This window comes from Neoarius graeffei, chromosome 9 (assembly GCF_027579695.1).
Source record: "Neoarius graeffei isolate fNeoGra1 chromosome 9, fNeoGra1.pri, whole genome shotgun sequence".
Lineage (NCBI taxonomy): Eukaryota > Metazoa > Chordata > Actinopteri > Siluriformes > Ariidae > Neoarius > Neoarius graeffei.
The window spans coordinates 84779926-84800928 of NC_083577.1; the positions used below are offsets into that span (position 1 = coordinate 84779926).

A 21003-nucleotide genomic window follows, 5' to 3' on the forward strand; every position below is an offset into this window, starting at 1 on the left:
GATAGGCTCCAGCTCGCCTGCGACCCTGTAGAACAGGATAAAGCGGCTACAGATAATGAGATGAGATGAGATTATTATTATTATTATTATTATTGTACAAGGAATCATATGTTGGGCTTGATGTGAATAAAATATAATATGATAATTCTTATAATTATAAATTAATACTGTTCATATAAATTAAAGCGAATAAAATATAACAGTTACATTTAAAAGAAAAAGTTTGCATTGAAATGTCGATGTTAATTGCTGGTAAACGGTCACGTGATGAAGGGGCGGGCCTAAACGCCTCGTCCGGATTCCTGAGCGCGAGCTGAATTTCCTGTCCACTCGGTGTGCAGAGCCGCGCGCGCGTCAAGCGGAGCTTTTCTCTTCCTCCAGAACCGGAGCCGCTGATACACACACACACACACACACACATATACACACACACACACACACCGGGAAAGGTGAGTCTTCTGCACCGGAAACGCGCCGCTCATTCTGCTCCAACTCATATACAGTCATTATCCTCACTCACTGCACCTGGTTTTAATTATACACTCATTTCCCTCTTTATTTATTCCCTCTTTATTTATTCCCTCTTTATTTATTCCCTCTTTATTTATTCTTATTCCCTCTCCTCTCCTCTCCTCTCCTCTCCCATCCTCCTCTCCGTCCTGGACAGATGTTCAGAAGTCTCGCAGCTGTCGTTCTGCTGGCTGCAGTTTGCTGTCATGCTCAGGTAAGTCATTTAAAATGCAAAAAGAATAACAATAATAAATAACTGCTTCTTATTAGAACGATTAAGGGTTGGTTAGAAATATCAGCACCAGAAAAGAGAAGCCCAGCTCCTATTTGAACTCACTCAGAACTCTGTGGGTTTTTTTCAGCGCCTGTGTGAACCCTGAATTCTTCAGCTTTAACCCTATTAATGCCAGTGCACTGAGGAGTTAACCCACTGTCTGCTATATACAGGGAGAGGGACATAATATCACTCATCTGTAGGATAACACAGGGGCGATTCGAGCTATTAAAAAGACCAGGGGCTCAGTCAGGTCTTCCTGGGGCGTGTTTTTTTTTTTTTTAAAGGGAGATTGGTACAGTATAGAGAGGTTGGCGAGGTTTTATCTAACTTTACAGAATAATATTATCACCCACACACATTCAAATGTTCGGACATCTTTATTAGTGACTGTTGCACGGCTCTTTTTACATTTATGGAGTTCACTTCAGTCTCCGTCTCCTTATTATTAAGTGATTATCAACAGCCATAATGTCTCAGGAAACTGACGCGTGTGTCAACTGACTATTAAAGATAACTAGGAAAATATATCATCAGTTTAATCAAAATATCATTTCTCACTCACAGATCTCTCTTTTAGGAGCACAAAGACACATTTATTATTATTATTATTATTATTATTATTATTATTATTATAGAACAACATTCAGAATCCCAGATGACAGCCCATCTCACAAGACTATGATTATATTTATATGTATTCCAAGTCTCTCTCTCACACACACACACACACACACACACACACACACACACACACAAATACAATTTTCTCCAATGCATCCAGACTCACTTGACTGCAGTAGATCCATTGTGGTGTCTGGACAACACAAATTTAAGTTAAGTTGACATTAATATCATATGGCAAAACAAAAAAAATTATTTTATCCCTATGGGATGGTCGGCTGGCTCATTCTGCGTAGGCTACATGTAGCGTTAAAACATAAAAACATATGATTAAATGATGTCAGGGTAATTATTGGTGTCTATATGAACACACGTTGTTGTTGACCTGTGAAATAAACTTAGTCGGGGCGAACAGACCCCCACTGTAGATATTCATTAAACCACTCGAACCTTTGAGTTCGCCTGGTAAGTAATCATACAGACCCTACACTGTAAATTCAACATAACCAGCTACACAGAGTGGGTTTCTGTGCATCAACATAATAATTTGATAGTCTATACACACCCACGGTCAATGACCATCTGTTTACATTTTGAAAAATCCAACAACATTGGATTGTTTTTTTGAAGTCGTCTTCCAAACAGTTCTGAATGATGTTCTTCTGTTGGCGGTTACCAACATTTTGAATGTGCAGCACTCAATTATGTCCCCCCTCCCCCCTCCTTGCTGCCCCCGTGTTCCCCTATCCATCTTTGGACGCTGCAGGTCAACTTCCAGTCTGTTTCAGTCAGTTGTTTTCTATAAATCTCCTACTTTATTTATTTATTTATTTATTTATTTTTGAAGACAGAAATGCCCGGGGTTATAGCCCCGAGTGATAGGGCCTAACGACACTACTGGGATAACACACTAATTACAACCCTACTTGTGGTTGTAAATCTTATTACCTCCACTAACTTTGTTGAAGGAGGTTATGTTTTCGCCTCAGTTTGTTTGTTTGTTTGTTTGTTTGTTTGTTGATCCCACTGTAACTCAAAAAGTAGTGAATGGATTTTGATGAAATTTTGAGGAAAGGTGAACTATTGGCCAAGGAACAATTGATTAGGTGGAGGTATGCAGTTTACGGAGTGACCTTCTAGTTTATTTATTTATTTACTTCCTTCCTTCCTCACTCTGAGGAATAAATAGACTCCAGATGCGTTTGCCCCGTTTAGACCTGTGTGTTTTGAATATCAGAATTATATCTGTATATATGTAGGTTATTTATCTACATAAAATGCAGGTATAAATACATTTATTATCTCATCTCATCTCAAAATTTATTATTATTATTACTGGAACAGCACATGTTCTTTTCGAATGGCTTTTTCTGACTGGAGTTCAATCAAGGTGTTGATTAATTTCCTGTATCAGCAGCTCTGACAAAAGTAGGCACCTGTCATTCAAATCACAGGTTTATATCAACGCCCTTTTATTGTTTCTATAGTAACAGCTCGTTGGCAGGGACTGGCATGGCGGACATTCCACACAGTCTAACCCTAATAATAAACAAAAACACACAACAACAACAAACGAGTTGTTTATGCATGTATTTGGTAAATGCTATCTGAATATGAGTGGACGGTGTTCCTAAAGAAAGCGATCTTTCTTGTAAAATAAAGATTTTACCTATTTTGTTAATGTTGATATAAAACCAGGGTCAAAATATTCAATTTTGCATTGTTTATTACAAACAGGTGTCAGAAAAGTGTAAAATGTTTGATATAATCTCCATTTTTATTCAATGCAAGTGTTCTAACACTCAAGTGTCTGGATTCCGAGAAAACATTTTAATTCAATCGTAATTTACGTCACACTTTTTCACAAGATTTTAATTCGACTCATCCGAGTATAACTATTATTTATACATGTAATAATTAATATTTAAACACAAGCTTTTTGTAAAGGAGACGTGTATTTCACATTTATGGAAGGTGTCTCAAGTGTCAGTACTTTATAACTCTCAGTTCAATTCAGTTTTATTGTAGAATATTTCATAGTGGACCTTGTCACAAAGCAGCTTTACAGAAAGTCTGGATATAAAATTTGAATTTATCCCTAATGAGCAAGCCAGAGACGATGGCAGTGGCAAGGAACACAGGCTAGGATAACATTCGTTAGGTTTTCCTCTGTGGGATAGACTTCAGGACAGAGGACTTTGTACCTTTTTTTTTTCGGTAATGTGACATGCCTGATTAAATATAATATAAAACAAACTAGAGAGCTTGGTGAAAGAAGAACTGTTAATAGCTGCTATAATGTAAGTGATAACGTGCTTCCCATACATTCCACAACATTAAACGCAAATGAAATAAATGGTATTATTCTATCCACATTCACTGGATATGAGCAACCGCACGCTCTGATTGGCTACTCTACTACAAGACTATCAGCTCATATACTGTGAATAGAGAAAAACAAAATCGTGGCGCGTGTTGTTGAACTAACCGAGGACAAAATAAAAACTCTACTTGAAAACAAAACCCCCCAAAAATACAAAAAAGCAACAAAATACTGAATAAAATTATTTGATGGTAAGAACTTATCTTTTTTATTTTTCAAGAATTATTATTATCGCATTTTTCACAAATTGCTCCTGTCAATTCGCCGTTTTGTTTACATTCTAAGCGGGAATTATTTTGTCGGACGTTTTGCATAAAGTTTTTATTTATCAAATTTGCAAAAAATCAAAATAAAAATGCTCTGTTTCTCTAAATCCAGTGAATGTGGATGGAATAAAACAGTTATTCCACTCAATCTCGTCGTACATGGATTATAAACAACTCGGTGCTACGCGCCTCGTCGGCTATCAGCTCATGTACGACTCGATTTCATGGAATAACTGTTAAATGTATTATGTGTCATTCATTAATAAATTAAAAGATTTTAATCATTGGCAAATTAATGTAATATAAGAGGAATAAAACACTTTGGGGTGATAACAATAACTGTGCTTAACACTGTGTTGCATCATATCGACCTGTTGTTGATTATTTTCTTATCACAGCATGTTGTGTTTCATTGCTTACTTAAAACACATTTTAAACAGATTTAAATCTGAATGTTTAAACACTTCAGGAGGTCTGAGACCCCGTTTAAACCTGAGATCTTGTTTAAACCTGCTTGTTTAATGCGTTTTGTATCTGGATTGCATCCTGATAAGATTTTAACCACAAGAATTTACATTCGTAGTCAAATTGGATTGAAAGCCTGTCTCCTCATCACATGTAATATTTAAATCATATAACATAGTTTTATTCTATCCACATTCACTGGATATGAATAATCGCATGCTCTGATTGGTTACTCTACTACTAGGATATCAGCTCATATACCGTGAGTAGAGAAAAACAAAATGGCGGCGCGTGTTGCTGAACCAACCGAGGACGAAATAAAAACTCTATTTGAAAACTAAATCCTAAAAATTGTTATCAAGTTGCTACAAGAAATAGAAATAGCTAAAAGAAGATAGTTTTTTCTCCCAGTATCTCCTGTTCTACACTCCAGCCCAGTCGGTGGCGGTAATGCACCTTTAAGTTGGTTTACCAACCACCAAAAGAATCCTAAAGAAGAAGAAGAAGAAAATCCCAAAAAATGCAAAAAAAAAAAAGTAATAAAATATGGAATAAAAGTATTTGATGGTAAGAACGTATCTTTTTAAATTTTTCAAGAATTATTATCTCATTATCTGTAGCCGCTTTATCCTGTTCTACAGGGTCGCAGGCAAGCTGGAGCCTATCCCAGCTGACTACGGGCGAAAGGCGGGGTACACCCTGGACAAGTCGCCAGGTCATCACAGGGCTGACACATAGACACAGACAACCATTCACACTCACATTCACACCTACGCTCAATTTAGAGTCACCAGTTAACCTAACCTGCATGTCTTTGGACTGTGGGGGAAACCAGAGCACCCGGAGGAAACCCACGCGGACACGGGGAGAACATGCAAACTCCGCACAGAAAGGCCCTCGCCGGCCACGGGGCTCGAACCCGGACCTTCTTGCTGTGAGGCGACAGCGCTAACCACTACACCACCGTGCCGCCCAGAATTATTATTATTATTATTATTATCGCATTTTTCACCAATTGCTCCTGTCATTTCGCCGGTTTGTTTACATTCTAAGCGGGAATTATTTTGTCGGACGTTTTGCATAAAGTTTTTATTTATTGACTTTGCAAACAATAAAAATCAAAATAAAAATGGTCTGCTTCTCAAAATCCAGTGAACATGGATTGAATAAAACAGTTATTCCACTCAATCTCGTTGTACATGGATGACAGCCAACTCGGTGCTACGCGCCTTGTCGGCTATCAGCTCATGTACGACTCGATTTTGTGGAATAACTGTTAAATATTCAACTACCTGTATAAGTCATTTTATCTAAAAGATGGTTGTGGAATCAAATATCATGATGAAATTTGTTCCAAGTATCTTCATGCACTCCATGCTTTGTGATCTTGTACCGGTATACTTGTACAGTATATAAGGGCTTGGATTGTCACTAGGTATATCCTGGGTGCATTTACATGTGAATTTTTAATTGAATAATCCCTAATCCGGATATAATCCTAATAGCCAGCATGCATGAAATGACCAGGTGTAAACTAGTTGCCAGAAATCCATCTTTACAAGTCACACTTTTCACCCTTCCTCATATATTACATCAAAACACAGAGATCCAGTGTTGCTGCGGCTGGAAGCTTTCGCAGGATATAAAATCACAAGACTTGTGACAATATTAGCATCTTTTGCATAAAATGACTAAAGGCCCGGTCACACAGCACTCCGCGTCTATATCACGTACAAAAAGATACAAAAATCTGGTGGACGTGGTCGTAAGTGGTAATTTTTGGTCAATTTTTGGCTTTGCCGTGCTTTGTACGGGGTATGGCCGTCGGCGGCTGTTTCACTGCTGCAGCACTGTCAAATCACGGGTAACCGCGGCTCAGCATCGTTGGAAGAGCGGCTTGCTGCGCATATAAAAGCGGTAGGATATGTTGAGCCTGTATCAGTCGGTTCTGTTGGTGCTGGAGCATTAAGATGAGGACATCACAGCGTTGAGGGTTCATGTTCACCCCTTGACATCTAGACTGCAAGTGCCGAGGTCTCAGAAAATTACGGTATTTACATGCCGCAAATCAGAAGTGATGCAGAAGTGATTAGACAGTGATCAATCGAATTTAGAACTTGTTTGAGACGTCGTTTAACGGGCTTAGACAGTGGTATGTACGCGGAAAAATCCATTTCTCAGTGATAAGCCGCTAAACACACGCTATATCCCGTGATACCAACGCGTAACACCCGTCCGATGACCGTGCTCTGCCCGTGATAGACCGCCAAACTTTCGCGTCTTACCACGTCTCCCCAAGTTTTAATAACGGCCGGGACACTGATTATCACGTGTTTTTCACGTGTGTTGCACGTCTTTACCACGTGTGCCGGCCGTGGTTGTCCGCGGTCTAAAGTTTTGAGCAGTCCAAAACTTTTTGCCGCGTCCGACGCCGTTCCGATTTTCCCCTGCGTCCTGTCACGTCTGTATATCGACTGTAACACGTCTTAAGTTCGACATCAACACGAACAACATCGTCTGCTTCACGGGAGAGCACTTTTTGACGGGTTTTGGCCGTGATAAAGCCGTAAAGCGCTGTGTGACCGGGCCTTAAGGCACGGTGTTAAGATCTGATGAGCAAGGGTAATGAGATGATTTGCATAATGTGACGGATGCAGCAGTCGGGATTACAGTCTCGCTATCCAGAGAGCCGTTTCACTACAGGTGTAAACGCAGCTAAAATCTTATTATTAGGACACAAGTCCAGAGATACTCCAAGTGTAAATCAACAGGATGCTGAGATTTGTGTGCTTTGTAAATGACGACAAACCGTCGAGAGTAAGGTGGAGAAGGGAGGCTTGACTGGGTTGTGTCAGAATGGATCACTGAGACTCAGCTTTTCAAGCTGCAGTCAGAAACTAAACACTCGTACTCCAAATCTAGGTGTGGTTTAGTTCTAGAAGGAGGAATGTGTTTTAATCCTCCAGCTCTGGGTTTTCTCTCTGCAGTACCTCCAGGGAACATTTTTTTTTTTGTCTTCCTCAGTGCTGCTGGGTTAAAACCTTGCCATTCGTAAAAATGTATTTTTTTTTTTTTTATTTCTGTGCCAGTGAAAGTGATGGTTAATGCTGAAACATGCACTAATTATACGTAAAAAGTCATTTTTAAAATTTACAGTCTTAAGAATCAGATCTGCATGGTATACCGCGTACGATTAAGAGCATTTCAAGAGCTTATGGCTCATTCACTGGATTTCATGCATGAAATGTGAAGAATTGTAGAAGGATAAGTTTTAAAGGAATATTTCAGTACAGCTCTTTTAACCTTTTCTCTCCCACATCTGTGGCGTTTGGGTGAATACACTGGGCAAGAACTTGTCCTGGGAAAAGTAAGACATTGTCTCATATGGTATGTGTCTAATCTTCAACTGTCTGTTATTTAAATGATATCGGCTGGCTTTGAGTGGTCTATCAGATGTATTCCATTCAGCTAGCATGATACCGAACAAGTCAAAGACGAGTAGCTGAATGGAATATATCAGATAGACCATGATAAAAGCCTCATCTCATCTCATTATCTGTAGCCGCTTTATCCTGTTCTACAGGGTCGCAGGCAAGCCGGAGCCTATCCCAGCTGACTACGGGCGAAAGGCGGGGTACACCCTGGACAAGTCGCCAGGTCATCACAGGGCTGACACATAGACACAGACAACCATTCACACTCACATTCACACCTACGGTCAATTTAGAGTCACCAGTTAACCTAACCTGCATGTCTTTGGACTGTGGGGGAAACCGGAGCACCCGGAGGAAACCCACGCGGACACGGGGAGAACATGCAAACTCCGCACAGAAAGGCCCTCGCCGGCCACGGGGCTCGAACCCGGACCTTCTTGCTGTGAGGCGACAGCGCTAACCACTACACCACCGTGCCGCCCATGATAAAAGTCAGCCAATATTATTATTATTATTATTATTATACATACACACTCTCTTCATATCAGCATTCTCGAAGGCCAACGCGAGCTTACCCGCGACTCGGTGCTGTTAGCGCTGCAGTCCAGTTACCTTCTAGCTAGTGTAGCGTTAGCGAAGGCCGATGCTAGCGCAGTCAAACCGAATATTATTGTTATTACCTCACCCGGGACGGAGTCCACCAGGGGGCAAGGTATTGTTTTTGGTCGGGTTTCTTTGTTTTTTTGTTAACGATATTGCAGGAAAACGGTTGGATCAATCTTCATGAAACTTTCAGGATAGATGGGCATCGGTCTCAAATAGAACCTCCAACATTTTGAGGGTCATCTGGTCAAGGTCACCAAAAAGGTCAAAATCGTTTTTGTTGTGTCTACTGCCTCATATAGAGGCGTGAGCCACTACGTCATCGTGCTGTAAGAATGTAAGAGTGTAACAGTCACGCACTGCACATGCACATACACGTGTTCCGATTAAAATGGCCGGTGAGTGTATACAATTCGGTTCACCATTCAAAATAAATGGACTAAAGAAATCGCTTTCAGACATGTTTACGCTTATTACAGAGGGAAAGTGCGTTCCACTGAGCTCTAGCGCCGGGCCATTTCCAGAAAATAAGAGTTTGGGTCATGGCGACAGCGCGTGTATGTCAGCCTCGGTTCGGAGGTTTCAGTTCTGAAAACTGTAAGAGGTACAGTACGAGTAGAATAATATAAAGTACAGGCACTTGGTCTATTTTACTTCTGTGATTTTTAAATTATTCACTTTTGGATTACGCTTCATTTTTGTGGCTACTGCCTCATAGAGTAAATATATACGCTATATTTACTGAATGGACATGGGATCAGAAAATTATTTTATTTATAAGCAGTAGCCACATGGACCCATAGGGTACCGATTTTTTTCGCAATATCTTCCTTCATATTAATCATAAGTGCTACCGGGCTAGGTTTGTTTTGCCTGGCAACACTTGTTGTTGTTGTTGTTATTTTTGTTATTATTATTATTATTATTATTATTATTATTATTTTCCCTGTATAATTTACTGAGTTACTTTTAAAATCAACATCGACAACTACACACAATGGAGCGACCTGGCAGCCAAAATTCTCTCAAAATCGTCTGTATTTAACAAAGCAAACCTGGCCGCCATGTTTGTTTACAATCAGTCACAGTCACTCACTAGCGCGAAAGTTTTACATCTCTGACGTGTCTCTTTTCCAGTTTTTTGATGTCCGTTGGTATGTTTTTCTCTTGTAAATATACGTGAAGACTATGTAATGAAGTTTTCAGGTGTTCAGTGCGTCTTTAGTTTCAGTTTTCAGTTGATTTTATGTAGTGCTTAATTACAGCATAGCTAATCCTAGCAGTATCACTGAATTAACTCTGTCTTATCTCTTTCCTGGCCGACAAAGAAGTGATTGTGCGCATGCGCAGCAGAAAAGTTTTGCCATTGGATTTTCACATGAGCTCTGAAATGTGACGTCGTGTTGCCTTGACAATGTGCAATATTATAATAATATTGCACGCTCATTCTTCATTGGGGAGAGCGGCATAATACATACAGGATAAGCAATATGGTAACAATATTGCATGCTATCAATAAACCCGCTAGAAGGGAATAGAATACATGTTTGTATTCCATGGAAGAAGTGTCTTGTAAAATGTATAATAATAGTGAATTTTAGAGATGTAAATAAATACAAATATATTATTCAGAATGAACAGATGATATGTACAAATACAGATAAAAAATAGGAGGTGCACTGTTGGTTTTTTTCTTTTTCTTTTTTATTACTTTTTGAAAGAAAGTTTGGCAGATAGGTTCACAGTTTGGGGATTAGAGGCATCAGGACTGGGATTCTGCAGTTGTGTGAGGTTTTTATTTTTATGCAGACGTCGGCAAATAGTCAAGATATGAAACTTTTTTTGGACAAAAAAAGACCACGTTCATTAATCTGAAGAGGCAGCACAGCGTGGTGCATTCACAGTATTCTTAGTAACTACCTTCTAGTTTGTTTATATTTTGATCAAAAGCACAAACTAAATTTGTTCGGACATATCATGGACAGGTGCAAACAAAAGTACCGTAATGGAGCTGACGTTGAGGAACTGTCAGAGCCAGAATTCACACATTGCTATATCTGGATTTTTTCCAGTGATTTGCAGAGCATAGATGCATAGATCTGGGGTCTGTTTTTAATTTAGGGGGAAAAAAATGAAAGAAACAAAGAAGCACTTCTCCCAATTTAGACCACACCCACTTCAGGTTGAAATCCAAATCCAGACAGTGTCTTAGTCTTCCATTATAAGTCACTTTAGAGTCAGTACAGGAAAAAGTGTTTAAATATGTCTGCAGTAATTGCATATATGTCTCAGATGTGGTTAAAACCTCTTCTTTAATTGATGTCAGTTCACTAATTAAGTCCCCCCCCCCCAACACACACACACACACACACACACGCTCTTTACGTTTCCCAGGGTTCTTATCAATATGTTCTCTCTGCTTCATCTGGGCCAGTACACTGTTAGATTCCTATCGCTCCAAGATCCTAAGGAATGATAGGTTTCGTACATGCTCTGAACGGGTGTTGCCCCAAATTAAAGAACATTACTTTTCCCTCTGTGAGCGTAAATGCCCCGCAGATTTTACACACACACACACACACACACACACGCACACACACACACACACACACACACACACACACATTAGTACTGGGAATGATCAGTCTGTTTCAAGAAAGCTCAGTCAGTATTGGGAAAGATCAGTCAGTACTGGGAATGATCAGTCAGTATTGGGGATGATTGGTCAGTATTGGGAATGATCAGTCAGTACTCGGAATGATAAGTCAGTATTGGGAATGATTGGTCAGTATTGGGAATGATCGGTCAGTATCAGGAAAGATCAGTCAGTACTGGGAATGGTCAGTCAGTACTGGGAAAGATCATTCAGTATCGGGAAAGATCAGTCAGTACAGGGAATGATCAGCCAGTATTGGGAATGATCAGTCAACACTGGGAATGATCAGCTAGTGTTGGGAATGATTGGTCAATATTGGGAAATATCAGTACTGGGAAAGTTCAGTCAGTACTGGGAATGATTGGTCAATATTGGGAAAGATCAGTCAGTACTGGTAATGATCACTTAGTACTGAGAATGATAATTCAGTATTGGGAATGTTCTGTCAGTACTGGAAAAGATCAGTCAGTACTAGGAATCATCAGTCAGTACTGGGAATGATTACTAGGAATGATCAGTCTGTATCAGGAATGATCAGTCAGTACTGGGGATGATCAGTCAGTATTGGGAAAGATCATTTGGTACTGGGAATGATCAGTGTGTATCAGGGATGATCAGACAGTACTGGGAATGATCAGTCAGTACTAGAAATGATCAGTCAGTACTGGGAATGATCATTCAGTATTGGGAATGATCAGTCTCTATCAGGAATGATACATCAGTACTAGGAATGATAAGTCAGTATTGGGAATAATCAGTCAGTACTGGGAATGATCGGTCAGTACTGGGAATGATCAGTCAGTACTGGGAATGATCAGTCAGTACTGGGAAAGATCATTCAGTATCGGGAAAGATCAGTCAGTACAGGGAATGATCAGTCAGTATTGGGAATGATCAGTCAACACTGGGAATGATCAGCTAGTGTTGGGAATGATTGGTCAATATTGGGAAATATCAGTACTGGGAAAGTTCAGTCAGTACTGGGAATGATTGGTCAATATTGGGAAAGATCAGTCAGTACTGGTAATGATCACTTAGTACTGAGAATGATAATTCAGTATTGGGAATGTTCTGTCAGTACTGGAAAAGATCAGTCAGTACTAGGAATCATCAGTCAGTACTGGGAATAATTACTAGGAATGATCAGTCTGTATCAGGAATGATCAGTCAGTACTGGGGATGATCAGTCAGTATTGGGAAAGATCATTTGGTATTGGGAATGATCAGTGTGTATCAGGGATGATCAGACAGTACTGGGAATGATCAGTCAGTACTAGAAATGATCAGTCAGTACTGGGAATGATCATTCAGTATTGGGAATGATCAGTCTCTATCAGGAATGATACATCAGTACTAGGAATGATAAGTCAGTATTGGGAATAATCAGTCAGTACTGGGAATGATCAGTCCCGACTGGGAAAGATCATTCGGTATTGGGAATGATCAGTCAGTACTGGGAAAGATCAGTTGGTATTACAAATGATCATTCGGTATTGGGAAAGATCAGTCTGTATCACAAATGATCATTCAGTATTGGGAATGATCAGTCTGTATCACAAATGATCAGTCAGTATTGGGAATGATCAGTCAGTACTGGGAATGATCAGTCTGTATTGGGAAAGATCAGTAAGTACTGGGAAAGATCACTGTGTATCTGGAAAGACAGAAATCCTGGAAAAATGGGTTTGTGTACTGACTTTGTTGTTGTGTTTGTGAATATCCTTCATATAATTACGTGTGGGAACTTGCATGCAGCTGGCACTGATTAAAAACTGAACACCATTCCAAGAACTTAATAATATTCTGATGGCTGGTGAGTCACACACATTAAACAGAGAATCTGTTGTTGTTGTTGTTGTACGTTCTCTTTATTTAATCGATCTCAGCTTTAATATAAAAAAAAGCACAGTCTTAGAATATTTAGCCAAATAAAAGAAAGAATTTGCCTCAAAATGAAATGTAGACAGATTTCCCATTACTCAAAGTGCAGTCAGGATAGTCGAGATGCTCGGACTCCAACTTTTGTTGCTTCAGTTCTTTTAGAGCTTTGTGGCTAATGTTACTAACAAGTAATAAGTCTGTATCACTCAGAATCTTTAATTAAGACTATCCTTGCTTCTTAAATTGGATAAAGTAGTGTGAAACTGTTACTTAAATTAATACTGTAGGCCCAGACACAAACACTGTAGCTTCCGATTAAAACCAACCAGCAAGAAGTAACTTGGCATGTCGCATCTAAAGCACTCGATCAGAAACCACCGCTGTAGACTACAGCTGAATACAAGAATGAATAATGGCTGCATTTTACACCAGGCGAACGCTTTCAATTGTAGTGGATCGTACAATATGGTGTCTGTTGGTGTCCCAGGTAAAAAAAAAAAAAATTGTGTTTGCAAAAAAAACCCCAGCTGAAATCTTTGAATGATCTTTTTTACTCCTGCTAAAAATATGTGAGTAGAATAGATGGCAGCTACTGTATTCTTTGCATTGATCGTGTGGATAAAGGAAGGACAAGTATATATTAAGACACAGACATACAGTACAGTGTGGGTTTGTTTTCAGGGATTATACATACGGGATATAGAGTTCGTATGCATACACTGTAATTCTCGAGTACATGTACTGTATATATAATAAGGCATTTCTATACCTAATCCTAACTCTAACTCTAACCTCAGCAAACACAAAGAAATATTTTTACGCATTCAGTTCGGGAGGTGGGTGGCGGAAGGGGGGTGGTCTTGTCTGAAAAACACTTTACACTGTCAGGGCTATGTTTCTAATCCTGACAAGGCAGGGTACTCATGTTTTTTCTGATTTTCTGACGTAGTCAGGACATTTTGTTTGTCAGGATAATTCACACACACACACACACACACACACACACACACACACACACACACACAGAGAGAGAGCGCACTGTGAGAGAAAAATCTGCACGTCTGTCAGATTTTTATTATTTTTTTTAACTAGGATGTCATTCCCTAATGAACGACACAGAGGGAAGCTAATACAATTGTATTATTAAATTTTAACCCGAGATTGAATGTGTGTGTGTGTGTTTCTGAGAGAGAGAGAGAGAGAGAGAGAGAGAATACTCATCTATTCCACACGTACTCATACTCCTACCAAAAACACTCCACAGAGTGTGGGAGACGGAGAGACAGACAAAAGGACAAAAGAAAGACAGAAAAGATAGAAATGAGGGAAACAAGAGCTACAGATCGAGGAAGACATTAGGTGACAGAATGGAGCAACGGATGAGAGAAATAGAGTGAGAAATGAGAAATACAGAGTGAAATAGTAAGAGATAGATGTGGAGATGAGAGAGAGAGAGAGCACTGTGAGAGAAAAATCTGCACGTCTGTCAGGTTTTTTTGTGTTTTTTTTTTTAACTAGGATGTCATTCCCTAATGAATGACATGGAGATAAGCTAGTACAATGGTATTATTGAATTTCAACCCGAGATTGAATGTGTGTGTACGTGTGTCTGTCTGTCTGAGAGAGAAAGAGAGAGAGAATACACATCCATTCCACACTTACTCATACTCCGACCAAAAATAGTCCACAGAGTGTGAGAGACGGACATACGGAGAAAAGGGAGACAGAAAAGATAGAAATGAGGGAAACAAGAGCTACAGATCAAGGAAAGCATGAGGTGACAGAATGGAGCAACGGATGAGAGAAAAGGGTCAGAAGTATAGAGTGAGAAATGAGAAATACAGAGTGAAATAGTAAGAGATAGACGTGGAGATGAGAGAGAGAGAGAGAGAGAGAGAGAGAGAAGCCCCTCCCTGAGTTCAGTGTGCTCTGATTCTGCTCAGGTTCAGCTCTCGTGATGAATAATGACCTGCTGTGTTCAGGGTGTACGAGCTCCTAGGACACTCTCTGACAATTAACCTTAGTCTGGAGGCATGAGGAGCGTCACGCTGTCTCAGACAAATATGAATTGCACCAAAATTCCCTGTGAGCCTTCTGAGACATTTTAACCCAGTTTATACCTGCTAGTATAATGCATCTTGAGCAGCACGATTAGATCTACACCCACAGGAAATCCACCCAAGACACATTTAAAATTGATTAAACAAATCACTTCTGGAGGTCTGAGACACACGTATGACAGATGTTTGATCAGTACAAATATATATATTTTTCCCTCCGAGCCACATTAAACAACCAAAACCTCTCTAATACATTACGCCATAACACACACGGTCCATGACTGTCAAAATTGGCACCTTTATATAACACATACATACGTACAGTTACTCAGTATTTCAGATATCGAGTAACTGTGTTTTAAACTACACAGAACAACTGGAATGAACCATAAAACAGGAAGTTGGCTGTGAAGGGGCATGATCCGATTCACATCTGGCTAACTAGTGACACATTTGATCACGTGCGAATACTATCTCATCTCATTATCTGTAGCCGCTTTATCCTGTTCTACAGGGTCGCAGGCAAGCTGGAGCCTATCCCAGCCGACTACGGGCGAAAGGCGGGGTACACCCTGGACAAGTCGCCAGGTCATCACAGGGCTGACACATAGACACAGACAACCATTCACACTCACATTCACACCTACGCTCAATTTAGAGTCACCAGTTAACCTAACCTGCATGTCTTTGGACTGTGGGGGAAACCGGAGCACCTGGAGGAAACCCACGCGGACACGGGGAGAACATGCAAACTCCGCACAGAAAGGCCCTCGCCGGCCACGGGGCTCGAACCCGGACCTTCTCGCTGTGAGGTGACAGCGCTAACCACTACACCACCGTGCCGCCATATTTTATTGGTACACAGTGTATATGTGGCATAAATGATCATAAGAATATGCTTATAATTAAGTTATTCCACGAAATCGAGTCGTGCATGAGCTGATAGCTGACGAGGCGCGTAGCACCGAGTTGTCTATAATCCATGTACGACAAAATTGAGTGGAATAACTGTTTTATTCTCTCCACATTCACTGGATTTTGAGAAACAGCATTTTTATTTTGTATTTTTGCAAATTCGATAAATAAAAACGTTATACACAACGTCTGACAAAATTATTTCCGCTTAGAATGTAAACAAACCGGCGAATTGACAGGAGCAATTTGTGAAAAATGCGATGATAATAATAATAATAATAATAATAATAATTCTTGAAAAATTAAAAAAAGATATGCTCTTACCAGGTAATACTTTAATTCCATATTTTGTTGCCCTTTTATTGTGTTTTTTAGGGTTTTGTTTTTGAGTAGGGTTTTTATTTCATCCTCGGTTGGTTCAGCAACACACTCCGCCATTTTGTTTTTCTCTACTCACGGTATATGAGCTGATATCCTAGTAGTAGAGTAGCCAATCAGAGCATGCGATTGCTCATATCCAGTGAATGCAGATAGAATAATATACAATATCAATAGGAGAATTTATTTATTTATTTATACATGATAAACATGTTAATATATTGACATTTGTATTAATATTTTAGCTTAATTAATGTATTTTGAAGGTGTGTAGCAATATAGCAACATACCTGTCGTAGTCATAACAAGGTTTATTATTATGATTTATTATTATTATTATTATTATTATTATTGTTAAGAAGGTTCTACGTTCAAACCTTGCAGCTGACTGGAGCCTTTATGTGTTGAGTTTGTACGTTCTCCTCCTCATGCCTGCGTGAGTTTCCTCCAGGTGCGCCGGTTTCCTCCTACAGTCCAAAGACGTGGATTCGGAGAACCGGCTGCTGTCAACTGCCCACAGGTGTGAATGTGAGTGTGAGTGGTTGCTCGTCTCTCTGTTAGCCTTGTAGTCAATTGGTGATGTCTCCAGGGTGAACCCCACCTCTTGTCCAAAGTCAGCTGTCTCGGCTCCAGCCTCCCCCATGTCCCTGACCAATAAGCGGTATAGATAATGGATGGACGGACTATTTCAGTATATGTATATGCTGTATTGTATGTATCATTAACAGGGTGCTTGAAGGATGTTCCCACAATGGTTTTTATCAAACGTCTGTCTCCGTTCTGTAGTACATATTTGGTTTCACTAAAATAATGTGTGTATTTTAACCGATAATCTGTTTAAAGTGGTGTTGAGGAAGCTGCTCTGGCAGGGTAAAGAATGCGTTCCCTCAGGCTGTCTGCTCTCAGAGCAGTTCGGGTCAGGCTGGAGGTGATAATGCCCTCTGTTACAAGACACTACGTAATTATATAACAAACACTCACTGGCGTAATGCAAGTACCCCCCCCCCCCCCCCCCCCCCCCCCCAAGGCCACCCTGCCACGGCCTCCTCTCTCTCTCCCTCTCCCTCTCTCTCTGTATATCTCTCTTTTGATTGCTGAAAAGTGTGAAAAAAGTGCCAGGGCTCAGCCCCTGACAGCCCAGGTCCATTTAAACACGTATAGGACTGCCTAACCCATAGGCCTATATGTTTTGTTAATTCATTCATATTCAGTACACCAGCAGAGTAGGCTATCCATTTATTACAAATAAATCCAACAATAAAAATGGTGTATGACGTGACAAAGCTCACAGTTCATACAGCTCAGTAAGCAGTAACGATAACAGTAACATTAATAATGATAATTACATAAGGTTCAATAAGGTTTTGTTAGGGTTTTGCTGGGATTCGAACCTGGTTCGTTGGTGTGATAATCCAGCAAACCCCCACTAGGCCACCAGGGGGATGACTCAAATGCAGAGGCGTGAGGCGGAAGTAGAAAAAGAATCAAAAGGTTTATTTAAACTATATACACTATATACAGGGCAAAACAAAAGACAAAAAAAAAAACCAAAGAGTATAATCCAAAAGAAAAGCAAAGTGCAAAAATACAAAAGCTAAGAAGATCAAAAAACACAGTACAAAGGAAACTGGAGATAAACATAACAGCACAAAGACTCCGTGACAAGAGGACTGAACTCAGGGGTATAAATAGACAAACTAATTAAGGACACAGGTGAAGATAATTAGGCAATTAACACAAACACAAAACACAGGAACAGTGGCGGCCTCTAGAGGCCAAAATAAACACGACATGAAAAGGAAATAACAGCGGCCTCTAGAGGCCAAAACAGTCCTAGTCCTAACAGGACCCCCCCCTCTAGGAGCGTCTCCTGACGTTCCCAGGGCGATCCGGATGGGCCGAATGGAAGTCCCGACATAGTTCTTTATCAAGGACATCCCGAGCAGGAACCCAGCAGCGCTCCTCAGGACCATAGCCCTCCCAGTCCACCAGATATTGCAACCCGCCGCGGACCCGGCGGGAGTCAAGCAGGCGATTCACAGTGAACACAGTCTGCCCCTGGAAGATGCGGGGGGGTGGGGGGTTCCTAGGGGCAGGGGCATACGTAGACGTCAGTACGGGCCGTAACAGGGAAACATGGAAAGTGGGGTTGATCCTCAGAGTCCGGGGCAACTGGAGCCGGTAGGAGACAGGGTTCACCCTGCGCACCACCTTGAAGGGGCCAATGTAGCGAGGAGCAAGCTTGCGGTTCTCCACCCGCAGTGGAAGGTCCTTAGTGGACAGCCAAACACGCTGCCCAGGGCGGAAAGCGTGTGCAGGTCTTCTATGGCGGTTGGCCTGAGTCTGGTTGGTTCTGGAGGTCTGTATGAGGGTCTTCCTGACCTTGCTCCAGGTCTTGCGACACCGTCTCACATATTGGTTGACCGAGGGCACCCCCGCGTCCTCCTCCTGGTCCGGGAACAGAGGTGGCTGGAACCCGAATTGGCACTGGAATGGCGACAGCTTGGTGGCCGATGACTGCAGGGTGTTGTGGGCGTACTCCGCCCATGGCAGCCAGGTGCTCCACAATGTCGGGTTATCCATAGCCAGGCCTCGCAGGGTGGTTTCCAGGTCCTGGTTGAGCCTCTCCGTCTGACCATTGGACTGTGGGTGAAACCCAGAGGAGAGGCTGGCAGTGGCTCCGATGACCTTGCAGAACCCGTGCCACACTCGGGAGGAGAACTGGGGCCCTCGGTCTGAGACGATGTCCTGTGGAAGACCAAAGACTCGGAAGACATGATTAAACAAAAGTTTCGCAGTTTCAAGAGCAGAGGGGAGTTTGCACAGTGGTATGAAGCGGCAGGCCTTGGAGAATCTGTCAACTAAGACCAAAATGACCGTGTTACCTTGTGACTCAGGGAGACCCGTGATAAAGTCGACTGCCACGTGGGACCAGGGACGCCGGGGAATGGTCAGAGGATGCAGGAGACCCTGGGGATGCTGTCGTGGGTTCTTGGTTCTGGTGCAAACCTCACAGGACAGGACAAATGACCTTACTTCCTTCTCCATGTTAGGCCACCAGAAGCGTCTTTTCAGGAAGTCCAGGGTCCTCCGAGCTCCCGGGTGGGCGGTGAGAGGGGAAGAGTGACCCCACTGGAGAACCTTGGCCCGGGCTTGATGTGGGACGTACAAGAGGCCTGGTGGCCCCGTCCCAGGACCGGGGTCCTGGCGTTGGGCTCGTCGGACAGCCTCCTCAATACCCCAGCGGACAGGGGCCACAATCCGGGACACAGGGATAATAGGCCCGACTTCATTCTCCCTGTTAGTGGCAGAGAACAGTCTGGACAGTGCGTCAGGTTTGGTGTTCTTGGAGCCGGGGCGGTATGAGAGGGTGAAGTCAAACCGACTGAAAAACAGGGCCCACCTAGCCTGTCGAGGGTTCAGTCTCTTGGCTTGCTGGAGGTACTCCAGGTTCTTGTGGTCAGTCCAAACCAGGAATGGATGTTGTGCTCCCTCCAGCCAGTGCCTCCACTCCTCAAGGGCCAGTTTGACCGCTAGCAGTTCTCGATCCCCCACATCGTACCGGGACTCCGCAGGACTCAGGCGGTGGGAGAAGTAAGCGCAGGGGTGCAGCTTTCCTTCCGAACGTTGAGAGAGCACCGCGCCGACACCACTGTCCGAGGCGTCCACCTCCACGATGAATGGTTGGGAGGTGTCCGGGAGAACCAGAATGGGTGCCGTGCAGAAGCGGTCCTTGAGGTCTTTGAACGCCTTTTCTGCCTGAGGAGACCAGCCATAAGATCCACCTGTCCCTTTGGTGAGGTCTGACATGGGTGCTGCCACAGAACTGAAGTTCCTGATGAACTTGCGGTAGAAGTTAGCGAATCCTAAGAACCGCTGAACCTCCTTAACGGACTTGGGAGTAGGCCAATCCCGGACGGCCAGGGTCTTGGCAGGGTCCATTTGGAGTTGGCCTGTCCGTACAATAAATCCCAGAAAGGAGACCTCGGGAACATGAAATTCGCATTTCTGGGCCTTGGCGAACAGATTGTTCTGTAGCAGCCTCTGGAGAACCTGGCGGACATGGTGGCGGTGCTCCTGCACGGTCTTGGAAAAGATAAGGATGTCGTCGAGGTAGACAAAAACGTATAGGTTAATCATGTCCCTTAAGACGTCGTTGATTAGGGCCTGAAAAACAGCTGGTGCGTTGGTGAGTCCGAAGGGCATCACCTGGTATTCGTAGTGCCCAGACGGGGTGTTAAAGGCAGTCTTCCACTCGTCTCCCTGTCGGATACGGATGAGGTGGTATGCGTTCCGTAGGTCCAACTTGGTGAAGACGGTGGCGCCTTGGAGCAGGTCGAAAGCTGTGGACATCAGCGGAAGGGGATATCGGTTGCGCACAGTGATCTTATTCAGGCCCCTGTAATCAATACATGGTCGGAGCCCCCCATCCTTCTTGCCGACAAAGAAGAAGCCGGCTCCAGCAGGTGAAGTGGAGGGTCGAATAAACCCAGAGACCAGGGCATCTTTGAGGTATTCCTCCATGGCCTTGCGTTCTGGCTGAGAGAGTGAAAA

At 42.2% G+C, this 21003-nt stretch overlaps 1 protein-coding gene across 1 annotated transcript in view; it reads left to right on the forward strand.

Moving 5' to 3' along the window:
- Positions 1 to 310: 310 nt before the first annotated feature.
- fstl1b (follistatin-like 1b) overlaps positions 311 to 21003 on the forward strand; it is a 216913-nt gene continuing 196220 nt past the window's right edge. Inside the window, exons 1-2 of the mRNA XM_060930408.1 lie at positions 311 to 449; positions 668 to 724. Coding sequence (XP_060786391.1) covers positions 668 to 724 — 57 coding nt within the window. The 5' untranslated portion in view covers positions 311 to 449. The remainder of the gene's footprint in view (positions 450 to 667; positions 725 to 21003) is intronic.